An 18,378-nucleotide genomic window follows, 5' to 3' on the forward strand; every position below is an offset into this window, starting at 1 on the left:
TTTATTCCTTCAGATTTCTTGTAGCGTGCATGCGTTCGTCACCTGAGCTTAACAGTACCCTGCAGAAGTTAATGTACTGAAAATGCGCTACCCAAGTAGCGCAGAAGAGTCCCAACCCGTTATATGTTTTCTCTCTGGAGACCATTCCATTAGGGATGTCTGCAGGTATTTGAAGAATTTCCTTAAGAACACTTCGTATTAGTATGTTTTTATCAGCAAGGAACTTTTTCGGAATTTTCTGATGATAACATTAACATAGTTCATATAATTCCTACTTTCGAAATCTTAGACCACTTAATATATTTTCTCCTCCAGCTGCTACCCTCTGTGGTTGGGGAAGGTAGAATCAACCCAGCGTACCCTCTGCTGTCGTAGGAGGCAATTGAAAGGGACCCCAGATGCCCTTGACTTGAGAGCGTGGTTTGGTGACTACGGGACCCTCAACTGAGTCAACTATTGCTTCCCCTTACTTGTGTCAGGCTCCTCACCGCCATTCCTATCCAGCCTCCCTTGGTCAACTCTTTACACAGTCAGCCTTGTAACACTGGTGAAAAGGAGAACTTAAGTGTGCACGATTTCCCATGTGACATCGTCAGGAGTTAGTAGCGAATAGATAGTTTTTTAGACACGCTGTGCAGAAGAAATAAAAATTAAACATTTAATATTTACAAAAAATTTCGTCGTTTCTATAAAAACATTGGGGCAATGTTCTTTTTTATTTTTTGTGCAGTCCAGCAGGTGATACAGCATGCAGTGCTGCCCGCTTAGTGAACAAAGGCAGAGAGAGATCCACGTTGTGCCTACCATGTCGCAGACAAATCCTATATCTGTGGATAGTCGTTCTTGTGTACAGATGGAGAAGATCGAAAGTGGTATATTTCCACACTCCGGTAGCCATGGCGCGGATTGAGTAGAAAGCTGGTGATATTGCGCTACTTTTCGTCGTATTCATCTCCATGAGTTTCCGACTAGCTTCTGTATGGTGGAGGTTGTGCGATGACACCAGATCTTCAATGAATGAGGGAGTTCCATTTAAGGCGTAGACTTAAAGTGATAGAGCGAATTTCTACACTCTGAGGGCTCTTCGAAGTGGGAGACAGAGGAAATGCTCGGTGCGAATACGTAAGTTTCTCCCTCGTTTCGTATAGTCGCTTCACAGCCCCAGTAGGCAGTGTAGAGTTTATTCTGCGCAAATTGACTACTCCCGTAGAAAGGGAAGATGAACTTGTACCAGAAATACAGGCAGCTTTCCAGGTCGTTCGCTACACACCACACATCATGAACAGAGTTCAAAGGTCACTACTACACCGTTGTGAACTCTGCATCGAAGTAGAAGGGGGTACATTGAACTTTTACTTTAATCAAAACATTAGGCATATTGTTTCCTTCGTTGAGTATTTCATTTCATTTACAATGTTTTGAATGAAGAAATACATAATCGTGGGGTGGCAGCTTTGAATCTGCGACCAAGAGACGAGAGGAGGAACGATCTGGTGCATTCCTTGACTGACAAGTGTGCCTTAATTACAGTGTGTTCTTATACTGTTTGCAGTTACGGCTGTTTGATAAATGAACTCTGGATATTGCCTGTAAGAGACGAGGACAATCCTGTGCGAACTTGTGCAACTGCGGAGCATTATCTCTGTCTCCATCATACACCCCACTTCCCCTCCCTGCCCTTCTCTTCCATGAACCACAACAGTGACTTGTGCTCTGGCATAGCAAATACGGCGAGTTCTTCAATTTGAATCGCGCGCCTGGAAGAAACAAAGTATCATTTTCTCGAAAAGAACATTTTCTCCGCCAAACCGATTGCTCCATCGTTCGTAACATCACACGAAGAGCATCCCCGAATTTTTGTCGGTATAGTTCCGATACACTCTGTAATATATTGTTACGTGGTCATGTGGCAGTCAGCGCTGTTGTTACCCCCTTCGATACTGTAATTCCTGGAAGGAATAAGTGAGTCAGGCTGGGAAACTCCCTGCCACCCTGAAGGCATTTGACGGCTTCTTCTATTGTCGTTTCCTTCGGGTGACTCTCTGGACGTTCTGGAGGGTGAAACTAGAACGTTCCCATCGTGGCCTCACCCCGAAGATTCTAGAACTTCATCCTTTTTTGCTATTTTCTTTACGTCGCACCGATAGTGATAGGTCTTGCGGCGACAATGGGATTGGAAATGCCTAGGAATGGGAAGGAAGCGGCCGTGGCCTTAATTAAGGTACAGCCCCAGCATTTGACTGGTGTTAAAATGGGAAACCACGGAAAACCTTCTTCAGAGCCGCCGACAGTGGGGTTCGAACCCACTATCTCCCGGATGCAACCTCACAGCTGCGCGTTTCTAACCGCACGACCAACTCGCCCGGTAGGAACTTTATCAGTAGATATATAAAAAAACAGGCTCGGCGTGAAGGAAGAGTAGAGTTGATGATTGGTGTTGGTTAGGATTTGTCGTCCTGTAGAATTATGTGTGTTCAGTGGTTCAGTGTATGGAGCAGTCACGTGGGTTAGGTTATCGGTCTAGTTTGGAGGCGAGCCAAGTGCACAGCAGCCGTGTGATGTGATAGTCAACAGGCGGTGGAGATTATTGTTTAAGAGGGAATACAGCTGGGAAACCATCTTCTATTCACACTAATCAGAGGGAAAATTGGATTCGATACTTCTAAAAATGAAGGTATCGGCGAAACAAAGACAAGGGCCACGAAGGTCGTCAAAATAACAAATTCCCTAGGCCTCGAATACTGTAACACAATTTGGGTTGGAAAAGAACAAGAGTTGACGAAGGGAGGTCGGATAGGATAGTTGAAAAACAAGTATGTTAAGTGCCCCATAGTTTCCAACCTAACCTCTTAAGCTAACAGCCGCAGGGTCCCCTTTCAGTCGCCTCTTACGAAAGACAGGGGATACAGTGGGTGTTATGAGACCGCCCCCACGCACAGGGGATGTGATAATCAACAGACGTGTGTTCCAACATCTCTGCATGAAGTTGGTGTGTGAAGTAACTGGTGCGTGCGAAGCGAAGTGAAAGGTGAGACCTGTCAATCATGATTTTGAAGGATAGTCCGTTACAGGTAAAGACAGCCAGCCGAAGACTCGCTGTGCAGATAATTGACTTTCGAAAATTGCACTGATTTGTGAAGAGTTGTAATTCACTAATTGCCTCATCTTGTACATCTTTCCCCAGTAAAACTGTTTTATTCGTAAAAAATGTGGTGTCAGAAGACGGAATATACGAATAGTGTTCTTTTGAAATTGCGCGCCAACCGGCAGAGGAAGCGCTCTGCACGTAGCGGCAGATTTAGACAACAAACTGCCATTTGCCGTGTTTCGCTCTGACCGTTAGTTGTCAAGCTACAGCCGCTGATGTGAGCACGTGCACACGCTGTTCGGTCGAATTAGTGCCAAAGTGAGAATGAAAGAACTTTTGCTAACAACAGTCGTAACAGTGGCTGGGCAAACAGTCTCCTCGTCCAAAAAAGCACGCATGAATTGGTCAAATATCAAGGTGATGTTGGTTTGTGTTGTACTGACTACAGATGCATTGTTCATGTGGTCAGACGGTAAACAAGGAATTCTAGCACGTTTGAGGGATGCCTGAATTGTGGGAACACCAGACTTGGATGTTGCACCATGACAATGCACCGGCTCGCTCATCGCCCCTTGTCCGCAGCTGTCTACCAAAATATCACACTCGCGTTGTGCCCCATCCACAGTATTTTCTTGACTTTGCCCCAGCAGACTTTTTCCTGTTTCTAAAACTTAAAACCACGTCGTTTCCAAACCACAGAAGAGATTCAGAACAATGCGACAAGAGACCTGCGCGCCATCCCACGAAGTGAATTCCAGGAGGCTTTCAAAAATGGAAGAAACGATGGGAACTGTGTATTGCCAGTAGATAGGACTGCTTTGTGGGGGACAGTGTTAAAATGTTGTGCAATAAGCGATAAATATGTTAAAGAAAAAGTTCAGTTTCTTCTTTGTTATTTGTTTTTTGTTTTTTTTTGTTTGTTTTTTTTTTTTGCTAGTTGTTTTACGTCGCACCGACATGGATAGGTCTTATGGCGACGATGGGAGAGGGAAGGGCTAGGAGTGGGAAGGAAGCGGCCGTGGCCTTAATTAAGGTACAGCCCCAGCGTTTGCCTGGTGTGAAAATGGGAAACCACGGAAATCCATCCTCAGGGCTGCCGATAGTGGGGTTCGAACCTACTATCTCCCGAATACTGGATACTGGCCGCACTTAAGCGACTGCAGCTATCAGCTCGGTCAGTTTCTTCTTGAACACCCCTCGTATCCCATGTGTGACACCACATAGTCTTCGGCGCGAATCAGAGGACCAAATACAGCAAGTTTCGACCGCCGTCGGGAGCGTACCATAAAATCCGTGTTATGATCGGGTCAACCTAGATTAAATTAGCCCAGTAAAACAGTCCAGAAGTGTCCTCTAACAATATATATATGATGATACTGACTAGTATTCATTTCATGAGATACATTTCTTTATGAAAAATAAGGAAAGGAAGCTAGTAATAACTTGGCGAATCGTATACTGAAATTAACATCTGGGAATATTGCTAGAGAGGGTTCGGAGGGAATTGGTACTGAGTTTAATTATAATACTGTAGTTCAGAAACCAAACGCCGTACTGCGCACAGTGTCAAAGGGGAGGTCTCTCTCTAAATTGGAAAGCAGGTAACCACAAACGGTGGGCTATTAATTAAAATACGAGCCAGAATATGGCAATGGGAATGTTTCCTAGGGAACTTGTCTCATGTCTGTTCATATCACCACCGTGTTTTCAAATTTAGCTCCTTTAAAGTAGACAGTTTGTGCATGTCGTTGCTATCTGCCTGCATAGCCGTGCGTGTACCGAGAACATAAGGAAATCAATGGAGAGTGGTTCAAACCCGAGCTAAGACAATTTCAGGTAGCAATCGGGTGTGGTTATCTCATGTGATTTCTCTCTCACCTCATACCATTTTTTTTATAATTTGCATTTTGAATCCCCAGTTCGAAGCTTCATTAGAACTTCAGCAACTAGACCATCAGCGGTCATAAGTAGCTTGGATGTCACTGATGAGGTGTATTACGAAAATTAGATAGTTTCCCGTTGCTTTCTTCATAGAGCCAGAAGGTCACCAGACACTATCACATCAGATTCTTTTTGGCTGATACGCTACGTGGTAAAGGATATGTAGTACATGAAGAGGTCCGTGGTCTCACAGTTGACAGTGGGACAAGACAAATCGACATGATCGCCTTCAAACCCTGGAGCAAAAAATGGTTTCATTCTCGACCCGACTGTCAGATTTGAGCAGATGCAAAACAGCCGTTGACGTCGTTGAAGGAGAAAAGAGGATATATTCACCAGCTATAACCCTGAGTACATCGAGGTCGGAGGGCTCCTGCTGGGTGCAAGGGTCACCATTCTTAAACTACTGGTCACCTACCTATGACGCATTGGTATGCCGAATGAGACCATTGTGAGCTGGGGTATACAAACATTGAAAGCCTCGATAGCAACCTTGAGGTATCACCTCTACGCTCCACACTCTTAATTGCATCAATTAAAGTAATGTATGTGCTGCATCCTTGTGTTCTTTATATTATCAATAGAATGATTTTTTCTCTGTACAAAATTTATATTGTATGATATTCTTTGTCGGGTTGACAACCTCAGTCATTTGAGGAAGAATAAATATGATTATTATTATTAAGACCACTGAAATGCACGCACTGACCATCGCTATGAGCAACATGTTCACACCATTCATCACATGGACTGGGATGCATAAGAAATTGTGTTAGTAGCACCGCTCACCGAGTAAGTTAGCCGAACGGTTTGAGTCATGTAGTTGCATTACGGCGGGTGGTGGGTTCTAACCGCTCTGTCGGCAACTCTGGATATAGTTTTTCCGTTTCTTCCCATTTCAACCGTCTGTGGGTGAGGGTATTAGAATACATCCAACGAAAAGTCTATATTCTCAGTAAAGTTAGGGGCTGCCTGGCCGAGGCGGTAAAGGCGTGCTCGGTTCGCCCGGAAGGATGTGGGTTCGAATCCCCGTCAGGAAGTCGTAAAATTTAAGAAACGAGATTTCCACTTCCGGAGGTGCATATGGCCCTGAGGTTCACTCAGCCTACACCAAAAATGAGTACCAGGTTAATTCCTGGGGGCAAAGGTTGCCGGGCGTAGAGCTAACCACTCTACCCCATCACGTGCTGAGGTTAACAATGGTGGAAGCCTTTACCTTCCACTCCTCCAAGGGCCTTCATGGCCTGTACGGCGGTGACTTTGCTTTGCTTTTGCTCAGTAAAGTTACGTTTCCCTTACGGCCAGTCAACAGAGCATGGTGGCCGTAGACCTACCTGGCGTGTTGGTGTTAATGATCCTCCTCCTTCAGAGCCAGTTTACTGAGCTTCTTGGTGAAGCTCAGTGATTCGGTTTCTCTTTCAGAGCCAGATTTCTGAGCTGCTTGGTGAAGCTCAGTGACTCCCTTTCTCTTTCAGAGCCAGCTTACTGAGCTACTTGGTGAAGCTACGTGACTCCCTTTTAAAGTCAGTTTACCGAGCTGCTTGGTGAAGCTCAGTGTCTCGGTTTCTCTTTCAGAGCCAGATTTCTGAGCTACTTGGTGGTGCTAAGTGACTCCCTTTCTCTTTCAGAGCCAGCTTACTGAGCTAAATGGTGAAGCTAAGTGACTCTCTTTCAGAGCCAGCTTACTGATTGTGCTAAGCGCCTTCCTTTCTTTTTCAGAGCCAATTTACTGAGCTACTTGCTAGTGCTATGTGCCACCGTTTTTCTTTCAGAGCCAATTTACTGAGCCACTTGCTAGTGCTAAGTGACTCCATTTTTCTTTCAGAGCCAGTTTACTGAGCTACTTGCTAGTGCTAAGTGACTCCATTTCTCTTTCAGAGCCAGTGCCCATGGCCACTCTGCTGAGCCTGGTGGCGGGCAGCCTTATCCTACTCCTCCTTCTCGTGCTGGTCACGATCTACGCTATACGGAGAGAAAAGTGCTGCTTTGCTCGTAAGTACACAACTTAATTCCCATAACATAATTTGAGTATTATTAGACCTGAAATTGTTAAATATAATGGGAAAACAGGGACGAAATGGCTTCATAGAGTGATAAAATTAGCATGGAGCGTTAGTAAGATACCTTCTGATTGGACAAAAGAAATAATTGCACCTATCTACGAGTGTAAGCAAGGAACCAAGAAATATTGCAACAACTATCGAGGTATCACATTGATCAGTTTAACAGGCAAAGTTTTCACTGCCATCTTGGAAGGGAGGGTGCGATCAGTGGTTGAGAGGAAGACGAATGCAAACCAATGTGGTTTCAAACCACAGAGGGACTGTCAGGATCAGGTGTTCAGTATGCGGCCGATATTTAAAAATGCTACGACAAGAATAGACACGTTTACCTTTCGTATATCTAGACGAATCATATGTCAGAGTACCGAGGGAAAAGATGTTCGCTGTACTGGGGGACTATGGAATTAAGGGTTGGTTATTAAAATCAATCAAAGGCAGTTATGTTGACAAGCCGTGAGAATTGATGGTAGAATGAGTTCTTAGTTCAAGGTACTTACAAGGGTTAGACAGGGCTGTAATATTTCACCTTTGTTGTTCATAGTTTACATGGTTCATCTGCTGAAAGGTATTAACTGGCATGGAGGGATTCAGTTAGGTGAAAATGTAGTAAGCAGCCTGGACTACGCTGATAACTTGGTCTTAATGGCAGATTGTGCCGAAAACCTGGAGTCTAATATCTTGGAACCTGGAAATATATGCAATGACTAAATTGATGTCAGCAGGTAAGAAATCCAAGATAGCTGAATGACATATTGGGGATACAAAGCTGGAACAGGTAGATTTTCACGGACTTAGGATGTGTGTTCTCCCAGGATGGTAGTATGGTAAGTGAGATTGAATCAAGGTGCAGTAAAGCCAATGCAATGAACTCGCAGTTGCGATTAACAGTATTCTGTAAGAAGGAAGTCAGCTCCCGGACAAAACTATCCTTATATCGGTCTTTCTTCAGACCAACTTTGCTTCACGGGAGTGAAAGCTGGGTGAACTCATGATATCTTATTCATGTTAAAAGTATAGATATGAAAGTAGCGGGAATGATTGCTGGTACAAACAGATGGTAACAATGGAAGGTGGGTACTCGTAATGAGGAGATTACGGCTTATTTAGGAATAAATACGATGGATAAAGCTGTACGCGTAAACCGATTGGAGTCATGTGAGGCGAATGGAGCGTACCTAGGCGAATAATGGGCTATGTTATGGAGGGTAAGAGAAGTAGAGGGAGACCAAGATGACGATGGTTAGACTCAGTTTCTGGCGATTTAATGATAAGAAGTATGAAACTAAACGAGGCCACAAGACGAGAGTATTGTGGTGGCGATTAGTAAATTCGCAGAGGCTTGCAGACTGAACGCTGAAAGGCATAACGGTCTATAATTTTATTTATTCGTGTCAGAAGCACTCACAATGATTGAAGTTAATAAGTACAGGAAACATGAACAATATAGCATTGTATTGACAGTCCGTTTAAACTTTTGGTGTAGCAAAGTCAGGTCTTCCAGAGTACGTGATGTTAGATACTGACTACACTGAAGCAGGTGGAAGGACGTCTACACTTCGCCACATTAACATAGCGGCGACTCCATACGGAAACCCAATTTCATTAAGTTAATCTTGAATTTAGTAACACATGGCCGTAATTTATCGAGCAATCTCCATGTGATCCATTCCTCTGTGTATCCAGCAGGAAGTTTACCGCAGGGTGTGAGGCATCCTTCAGGGCTGTTAAACCTTGCACGCCAGAGATCAGTTACGGAATGCTGTGGTGTCCCGATAAGAGCCTCTGTTGTTCTGGGGAAGCTGTTCCTTTATTTTAGTCGTGGGGTTTCTGGTTGATATCCATGTAAAGGATGTGTTTGAGAAGTTTGGACCTTGTACATCTCACGTTTTGCCGCTACCTCTCTACTGATGTCAGGAGGTGCAATACCAGCAAGGCAATAAAGCTTGTGAAGTGGAATGGGCTTTAAGCACCCGGTGATGATCCGACAAGTATCGTTAAGAGCAACATCTACTAATTTGGCATGACTAGATGGAGACTATACTGGGCTTGCATATTCCCCGGCAGAGCAACAGAGTGCAAGGGAAGATGTTCTTATAGTGGTAGTGAAGATTATGTATGTATGTATGTATGTATGTATGTATGTATGTATGTATGTATGTATGTATGTATGTATGTATGTATGTATGTATGTATGTACCGGTATGTATGTATGTACCGGTATGTATGTATGTATGTATGTATGTATGTATGTATGTATGTATGTATGTATGTATGTATGTATGTATGTATGTATGTATGTATGTATGTATGTATGTATGTATGTATGTATGTATGTATGTATGTATGTATGTATGTATGTATGTATGTATGTATGTATGTATGTATGTATGTATGTATGTATGTATGTATGTATGTATGTATGTATGTATGTATGTATGTATGTATGTATGTATGTATGTATGTATGTATGTATGTATGTATGTATGTATGTATGTATGTATGTATGTATGTATGTATGTATGTATGTATGTATGTATGTATGTATGTATGTATGTATGTATGTATGTATGTATGTATGTATGTATGTATGTATGTACCTGTCCCGGGCAGGGTACTGATTATAGAATTTAAATTCTGGATGGAAATCTTCTGGATGAGGAATCCCGGGCATCGAAGTTCCATCTCCTTACTTTCACTGCCACAACGGCTAAGCTCAAGAGAATACGGGTCGATGGTCTGTCCACAAATAAGTGGCCACTTAATCTAACTATTGAAAGTAGGGTGCTATGATACGAGGAATACGCTACACTATGAGTAAGAAGAATGGTTTGTTCCCAATTCAAAACTTAAATTTAATAAACGGATACAGTCAGAGGAAAAGTCAATACACAGGAGAAAATGCCATATTATTAAACACAAACGTCCTTGTCAGTCTTCCTCGTTTTCTGAATATCATTTTGACATTCCCAAATCAGCTCATTAACACTGGGCACATGTATATTACACTTCATAATCAATAGGGATATGTCCCTCTATCTAATACTGGTACCCGCTGGTATCCGCTATATTAATACCTAACAACACATAAATTATACACACAGCTATGGCATTTCTCGTGAGGTAAACAATGTAATTTGACAAAAAATCATGGTCTTGAGATATTTTTATAAGACAAAATTCCGTATAATTCCATAACTATGAAAATCATGTCGTCGCTTGCCGCAAATAAGGTCTACTTTATTACATTAATTATATATCACGCTATCGCATATATGCACATCTCCGGGGTACTATCTTGTTCTACTACTTTACAAAGCGGACCCATACAACGTTGGTATCCTATAAATCAGCATAAATCACCATACGATGATATATATGAAGAATGAAATTATCACCTGTAAATACATCAATATACGATATAATTCACACACTTTGTACGGCTCCATGGCTAAATGGTTAGCGTCCTTGCCTTTGGCCACAGGGGTCCCGGGTTCGATTCCCGGCAGGGTCGGGAATTTTAACCATAATTGGTTAATTGTGCTGGCACGGGAGCTAAGTGTATGTGACGTTTTCATCATCATTTCATTCTCATCACGACGCGCAGGTCACCTGCGGGGGTCAAATCCAAAGACCTGCATTTGGCGAGCCGAACTTGTCCTCGAACACTCCCGGCACTAAAAGCCGTACGCAATCTCTCTGTCTCATTCACACACTTCAATGCCTTCTGAAATTCTGACCTTTTACAGGTCTCCTGGTATCGATCTAAGGACGTCGATACCACACGGTATCGAATCACTATTAGTTTGACCTCGAGGTGCCAGCTGAAATCCCTGTGCCGACCTCATTTGATTATAAAACTGAGAGAATTACTTCACCTATCAGATCATGGAACATCCAATGCTGATGGTAATACATTATTGGCATGTAAATAATCAATAGAGTGTGAAAGTGAGGGAAACTTCTCATGTGCTCCTGCGAGCATTGTGACAGATATAACAGACCAGCATCGAAGGCTCGGTCTCTTTACCTCCTGTCCTACACTCTGAGGGTCATAAATCTCTCTCTCTCTCTCTCTCTCTCTCTCTCTCTCTCTCTACACCAGCCTGCTGCCAGCTGAGAGGGGCACTTTCACTAATCACGAGACGTAAATACGTATTTCTCAGTTCAGGTCCCTCGTAATTCTGCAAGCAAATAATCATTCATGGCTACCTTCAAATATCATTTTATCAATGTTTCGACCATATTCAGCCTTGTTCGTTTCATCACTATGATTATTATTATTATCCTCATTTTTCAATCTGTCATCTTAAACATTTTCACACATACCGTTTCACCCTTCACATTACACACGTGTATCTCAAACCCACGTTATTTGCGCATTAAGAAGACCCTAAGTCGATAGGTAACTTAATTAGCATAGCATTCACCCGATTAACTATATAAATCAGTACCTCGAGCCATTATCTCCTTCCAGTTGTCAGCATCCTTACGATTTAAAGGCAGGTAGTTAGACCCATGCATTAAGTCATGAAGCATTGAAATAATATACATATTTAAAAAATTGTGAAGACCCATCTCAACTAATTAAACTTGGAACGGATTATTAAGTCTGCTGAAGTATCAATTCCACCCTTGATATGCTTCACTCAAGCCCAAACGCTATGGGGCTTTACATACTAATTCATGCAAAAATCCACGGAATAAATTCGTGACTATCCATAATCACAGATGACACACATGAAATCAAACTAATAAAAAAAACTTTACCCAATTGAAACACGCATAATTCGTCACCTACTCATTATCAAATTACATGCTGGAAATTTCTATATTTACACCGACGCTTATGATTTTCATGCTTAGGAATATGGAATGTACTTATCATTGCTGCGTATCACCGCGCCGTCATCAGAGGGTACACCTAAGGGTTTAGGACTCCATCACTGACGCCTCGTTAGCTGAGAATCCTAGGTTCATCCTCTTCGGGTCACGTCCGTGATGTCTTAATCTGCAATATCCTACGGTCCGCAGTTCAGGTCCCTGAATGATTTAATGCAGGTACAATTACACGTTCTGGTACAGTGGAATCAAACAATGCAGGCACAATGGCGCGTTCTGGTAGAGTAGAATCCGGGACTCGACGAGCACTCACACACATGTGGACAAATAGGAAACTGGTAATTGAAGTACTGTTTATATGCCTTCAAATAAAATAATGTGGCTAGAGCCACTCATAAGCTGGAATGGAATTCCCGAGTAGCGGTTGCAGTCCCTGGAGATCACTACTCGATTCCCTTTTATTACGACACAATTACTGACTTTATTCTTATGTGAGCATCACTTGTTCACTTATACATCACTTACTGGCTAATCTAACACTTTTTACTGGTTAGATTGACGTCTCCTATTATTGCACATGCCTTAATTATGGCGCAATAATTATTGGTATAATATAGTCATTAACTCACCAGGTCTTGGCGATCACCGGAATTTTACCCGCTCTTTGAAAATTATTCGTGTGAGCCGATACTGATTTTACTAGTCTGCATCCCCTTAATATTTATTGGTATTAGAAGCATGTATATATATATACACACACACACACACCATAATTATTATTTCACACAAGAAAAATGTGAATATAATATAAACGTGTATTGGTCTGACATGAATAGAACTCTCTCTAGCAGAATTATTTAAACTCTGAATAACACAGAGTATTCTTCAGTGGCACTGAATCACAATTAATGACGAAGTCTTAGCAACGAATGGGTAAATAATGGATACCAAGGGTTCGCCTGCATTTCCTTTATAGTAAATGAGGGTCGCCGGCGATGGAGAGGGTAAGCTCCGCCCACAGGTGACAAATCGTTCCATTAGTAATTATCCATCAGAGTCGTACAAATATTCATTTTGTAGGTCTTGAATTCTTCTTTTTAATGATCCATTTTTATATAAATCGCATCGCTGAATCTCTGGAAATCTTACAAGCATTCTCTTGGAAATTTGCACGCGAGTCATTACAAGATGGGGACTCCCTTCTTTCCGTCAAGACAAGTGTTCCCAATATCTGGTTTCCATTATGTATATCTGTCTAATGTGTGTTATTACCAATACGTTCATTAAGTAGTACATCTTCTGATATCATTAAAACTTATGCTGATTCCAATGAGTCCTTACTCGTACATTTCTAAAGCTTGTACCAAAAATGTATTATTATTATTACTACTAGACGCGCGGATATTGTGAGTTGGCATCCATGAATATACAGGGAAATTGCTGAGAATCTCCATTTCTCAAGTTAAAACACTGTAAAACAAACTCCGCGTCCTGACCCAGGCGTTCTCTGCGCGTGGCGTGCTATATCTGTCTTGCTCGCTAGATAGAGGGCGTAAATTCAAGGTTTCGCTGTACTGAGAGCTCTCTCCCTTTATACACGTAATTACAGCTTCACCCTCCGAGCTAGCGCAACGCCGCTCGTATTGCGGACTGGAGGTGAAATGCTTATTACGACCAAATATGTCGTAGAATGACGCAGAAAACGGCATATATTACTTGATGGGCCTCATGACATGACTATTAGCATAGTGTTGAACATTTACAGTATGTATGTATGTATGTATGTATGTATGTATGTATGTATGTATGTATGTACTATTCACGCAATATCCTCATTAACGAGTGATCAAGTGATCTACGCCCACGTCACCTATCGAGTTCCGAAGAATGCATTGTTTCTACCTTTCTTCTCTGAAATGGCAAGCATTGAGGGCGTACTGTTGTGTTTGGCAAAAGAGTTTGGTATGTTCTTAACACACTGCTCAGCAGTTGACTCACTACCAAAAATTAAGTCAGGTTTGTAACCATAATGCCATCTTCCACTGTTGAAGGATGGAGGCAGTTTCGGGTCATGCACAAGGCACACTAATATGCTTCAGCAAAATTTATGACAGTTTTATCATTTTCATCGTTATGAAGGCATCCCCACAAATTACTGTGGCTGTTAAAATCCCTGAGTATCTTTGTTGTCCATATGTCTAGTCAGGTAGAAGGGGTAATTGGGTGGTTTACATATTGAAGATACAGTGCAAGTAGATAACTCCACTTCTTACCTACTTCAGTGCACTCTGCTATATGGGGCAATGAAGATGGCATTTCCACATTGCTCGTGAGATCCTACAGCAGCTAGTGCCATTCCTGGAATTCCTGTGTAAATCTGTGCATTTTATGGATACAGAGCACATCACACTTGTGTTCGCGACAGAAAACAGATAAGAGACGTGCCTTACTGTGGAGATTCGATGTTAATCGAGACAATAGCCTCGGTCCTCAAAAGGAACAATTCATTATATTACGTTCCATTATCAGTAGCGGCAATTCGGAATTAGAAGTGGTGGGGGGTGGACACAAACATTTTTAGACAACAAGAAATCTCCAGGTTCAAGGGATATCAATCAATCACTACTGATCTGTCCGGCTCCATGCCTAAATGGTTAGCGTGCTGGCCTTTGGTCACAGGGGTCCCGGGTTAGATTCCCGGCAGATTAATTGGTTAATTCCGCTGGAACGGGGGTTGGGTGCATGTGTCGTCTTCATTATCATTTCATCCTCATCACGACGCGCAGGTCGCCTACGGGAGTCAAGTCAAAAGACTTGTATCAGGCGAGCCAGCACTAAAAGCCGTATGCCATTTCATTTATTACTGATCTGCATTTAGGACAGTCGCTCAGGTGGCAGGTTCACTATCTGTTATTTTCCTAGCATTTTCTTAAATGATTTCAAAGAAATGGAAAAATGATTGAACATTTCCGTTGGTAAGTTATTCCAATTCCTAACTCTCCTTCCTATAAACGAATATTTGCCCCAGTTTGTCCTCTTGAATTCCAACATTATCTTCATATTGTGATCCTTCATACTTTCAAAAACACTACTCAAACTTATTCGTCTACTTACGTCATTCCACGCCATCTTTTCACTGACAAATCGGAACATAACTCTTAGTCGAACAGCTCGTCTCCTTTCCCCCAAGTCTTCCCAACCCAAACTTTACAATATTGTTGTAACGCTACTCTTTTGTCGTAAATCAGAACAAATCGGGCTGCTTTTCTTTGGATTTTTCCAGTTCTTGAATCAACTAATCCTGGCAAGGGTCTCATACACTGAAACCATACTCTAGTTGAGGTCTTACCAGAGACTTATATGTTCTCTCCTTTATATCCTTCTACAATCCTTATACGCGGGGTGGGGGTTGGAGGTAGACATCATGATTGAAATAAATCGCAATAAAATAGTCACGTTTTGATGCCTATCAGCGAATTTCGATAGAGGGTTGACAGTCTACTAACTTATGTGCGGTAATAATAGTACTATACAAAACAAACTTTCACCAAAGGAACAATAATTACGCATATATTAGAATTAAACAGAAGTACGGCGCGATTATACACTGCTGTTTGTAGAAAGTGAAACACTCAGAAGCAATGGTCTGAAACACGCCAAAATCACAGGGCGTGTAGAAATGTGGAACCATAATAAGTGATTTAAATTGCAGAGAGATGGCGTGCACGTAGGCCCAGCAGTGCCCTCCTGTGTGTGACCGGCCAGTGCAGGGTTACTCAACGCTCAGTCAGTACGGAGCCGTCATACGAAGTGGAAACCTGTACCTCAGTGCTACTATGCCTCGCCGACATCACAGGAGGGAATATCAGCATGTGAGTGCGTTCGAACGGGGCAGGATGATAGGACTCCGGGAGATGGGTCTGTCGTTCCGTGACATTGCGGCTCGTACAGGGTATGCTGCTTCAACAGTGAGGCGTATGTGGAACCAGTGGAGAGAAGAGGGCCGTACATAGCGCCGACAGGGTACTGGACGACACAATGTGACCACAGTGCGAGATGACCGCCATCTTGGCCGCTTGGCCGTAACGGACAGAACAGCTTCGTCCACGGTGTTGGCTCGACGTTGGAGCACTGCAACGGGTGTGGGGATGTCTGCATCGACGGTTCGACGCCGTCTTTGAGGGCTGGACTAGTGACACGCATGCCATTGCGCCGGCTTCCATTGACCAGCAACCTCCAACGCCGTAGACTGCAATGGGCACGTGAACACCGACATCGACGTGTTGAGTGGCAAAATGTAGTGTTTTCGGGCGAGTCCCGCTTCAACTTGCCTTACAGCGATGGCCGCATACGCGTTAGACGCCCCCGTGGTGAACGCCATCGGGCAGACTGTATTGTTGAGCGGCATAGCGGACAAATGCCAAGTGTGATGGTTTGGAGCACAATTGCCTGTAACATAGGATCTCGCCTCCTACGTCTTGAGGGGAATCTGAACAGCTACCGCTACATCAGGGAGGTTTTACAGCTCAAGAGACTGCCCCTCTTGCAGGCCGTTCCAGACGCCATATTCCAGCATGACAATGTCGGGCCACATGTGGCGAGGAATGTGCAAGCCTTCTTCGAAGAACGACGGATACCACTGCTTCCCTGGCCTGCCTGTTCGCCGGATATGTCACCCATTGAACATGTCTGGGATATGGTCGGTCTGCACCTTGTTCGTTCAGATCCTCCTGCAGCCACTGTTGACGATTTATGGACGCGCCTACAAACCGCGTGGCAGAGTATTCCCCAGCAGCATATTCAGGCGCTCTTTGGTTCCATGCCACGACGTCTAGCGGCTCTGATTGCAGCGCGTGGTGACGCTACGCTGTACTGAATTTCCACGGTCACCGTGCATGTACAGTTCTGTAATTGTAATCATTTATGTCTTGTCATGTCCCTAATATGTGGAATAAATTCCATTGTGATCACAGCTCTCGGTCTTGGTGTTTTACTTTCTACAAACGGCAGTGAACAATTAAAATGTAATTTAGTGTTTGACTATAGGTTAACAAAGTAACAGACACATTGACTGAGTGAAACTGCCAGGGGCAGCGGGTGAGCTGGAAAGAGTATACCCCAGAACATGCTACACTTTGTTCCGCGGGTCTCCACTATTTGCTGTGGCGCTCTACAATTCGGTTAAGCACGACGAACGACATTTTGTGCGTATTTCCGCTTAGAATCTTTCTTAATAATTAAATAAATTAAAGGAAAGAATTAACTCAAACCACCTCAGGGTTTATAGAAATTTCTTTTTTTTTTTATAATTCCCAGTTTCCGGTGGTTAAAATGGAATAAAAGTGGGCAGTAGCTCCTGCCCCTTAATCACTGCTACTGTCCATTACGGCACAGACTGAATATTTTTCTAGAATTGTGACGTTCAGTTCAGTACTGGAATTCGATTACAAGTACGTATTCAGGGACAGACATCGGCTTTACCCCCATTGTATTGGTTTATTCCGATGGGTCGGGGGACGTGTGTGTGTGTGCGTGTGTCTCGTCTTCAGCATTAGAATCAATCATAGATAAGGCTCTATCCTCTCAAACGCGCCAGTCGCCTATAAGGCATCAACTCAATAAATCTGCACCAAGCCTCTCCGGAGACCATACGCCACTATTATTATGAATAAATTCAATTCAACATCTACTGTATCTCTTCAGCAGGTCAAATTTCGCTATTCGTTCTCCTCTCTCCATCTCCATTCAGAATTCCTTCAATTGTGACCTAATCTACCCAACGCACTTCCACATTCTAACCCAAAATCTCAGTGAACATTTTCTTTATTAATTTTCAAAACTCAAAAATATGGATTTTAAATGAAAGTCTGAATGTGTTACCAAAAAACGCAGGACGATAATGAGGTAAGGTAGTTGCCCCCTATACAATGGCTCTTTTGCTACCTCCATCAGATAATAATCTAGTTCTCTTGATGGATTTAAATTGCAGGATTCATCAACCTTTCTCCTTCAGTTTACTACTTAATCAGCAGCCTGATGACATCTACTGAGTGGAGTTAACCAAGATTAAAATCCCTCTGAATGTTCCTCCCCTGCCCCTTCGCCCTTCCCACTTCCCAACGCCACACCCACCATTTCGCTAGATGATGAGTGCTGCTAAGTGGAAATCCCATTTCATATTATCCACTCCGCTGACATTTTCATAAACGGGGATGGCATTCATGTTTTAAAGAAGTCCCACTGCAAAATCGAACGCGGCCACGGACAAATTAGAGAGAGGCAAAAGCCGAAGCTAAGTTATCTTGACTTGACTCGTGTGTAGAGGGATATGAAAAGTTGACTGATGGTATAAACTGTATTTAAATACCACGAAGAAGGTTACCATAAAATAATGAGGAATTTCATAACTCGTTCGCCTCTGTGGTGAAGTGGTTAGTGTGATTAGCT

At 43.0% G+C, this 18,378-nt stretch overlaps 1 protein-coding gene across 1 annotated transcript in view; it reads left to right on the forward strand.

Moving 5' to 3' along the window:
• Nucleotides 1-18,378, forward strand: part of LOC136877821 (kin of IRRE-like protein 2) — a 981,929-nt gene that overhangs the window by 861,502 nt on the left and 102,049 nt on the right. Inside the window, exon 10 of the mRNA XM_068228754.1 lies at nt 6,908-7,021. Within this exon, the coding sequence (XP_068084855.1) occupies nt 6,908-7,021 (114 nt within the window). The remainder of the gene's footprint in view (nt 1-6,907; nt 7,022-18,378) is intronic.

Source organism: Anabrus simplex, chromosome 7 (assembly GCF_040414725.1).
Source record: "Anabrus simplex isolate iqAnaSimp1 chromosome 7, ASM4041472v1, whole genome shotgun sequence".
NCBI lineage: Eukaryota > Metazoa > Arthropoda > Insecta > Orthoptera > Tettigoniidae > Anabrus > Anabrus simplex.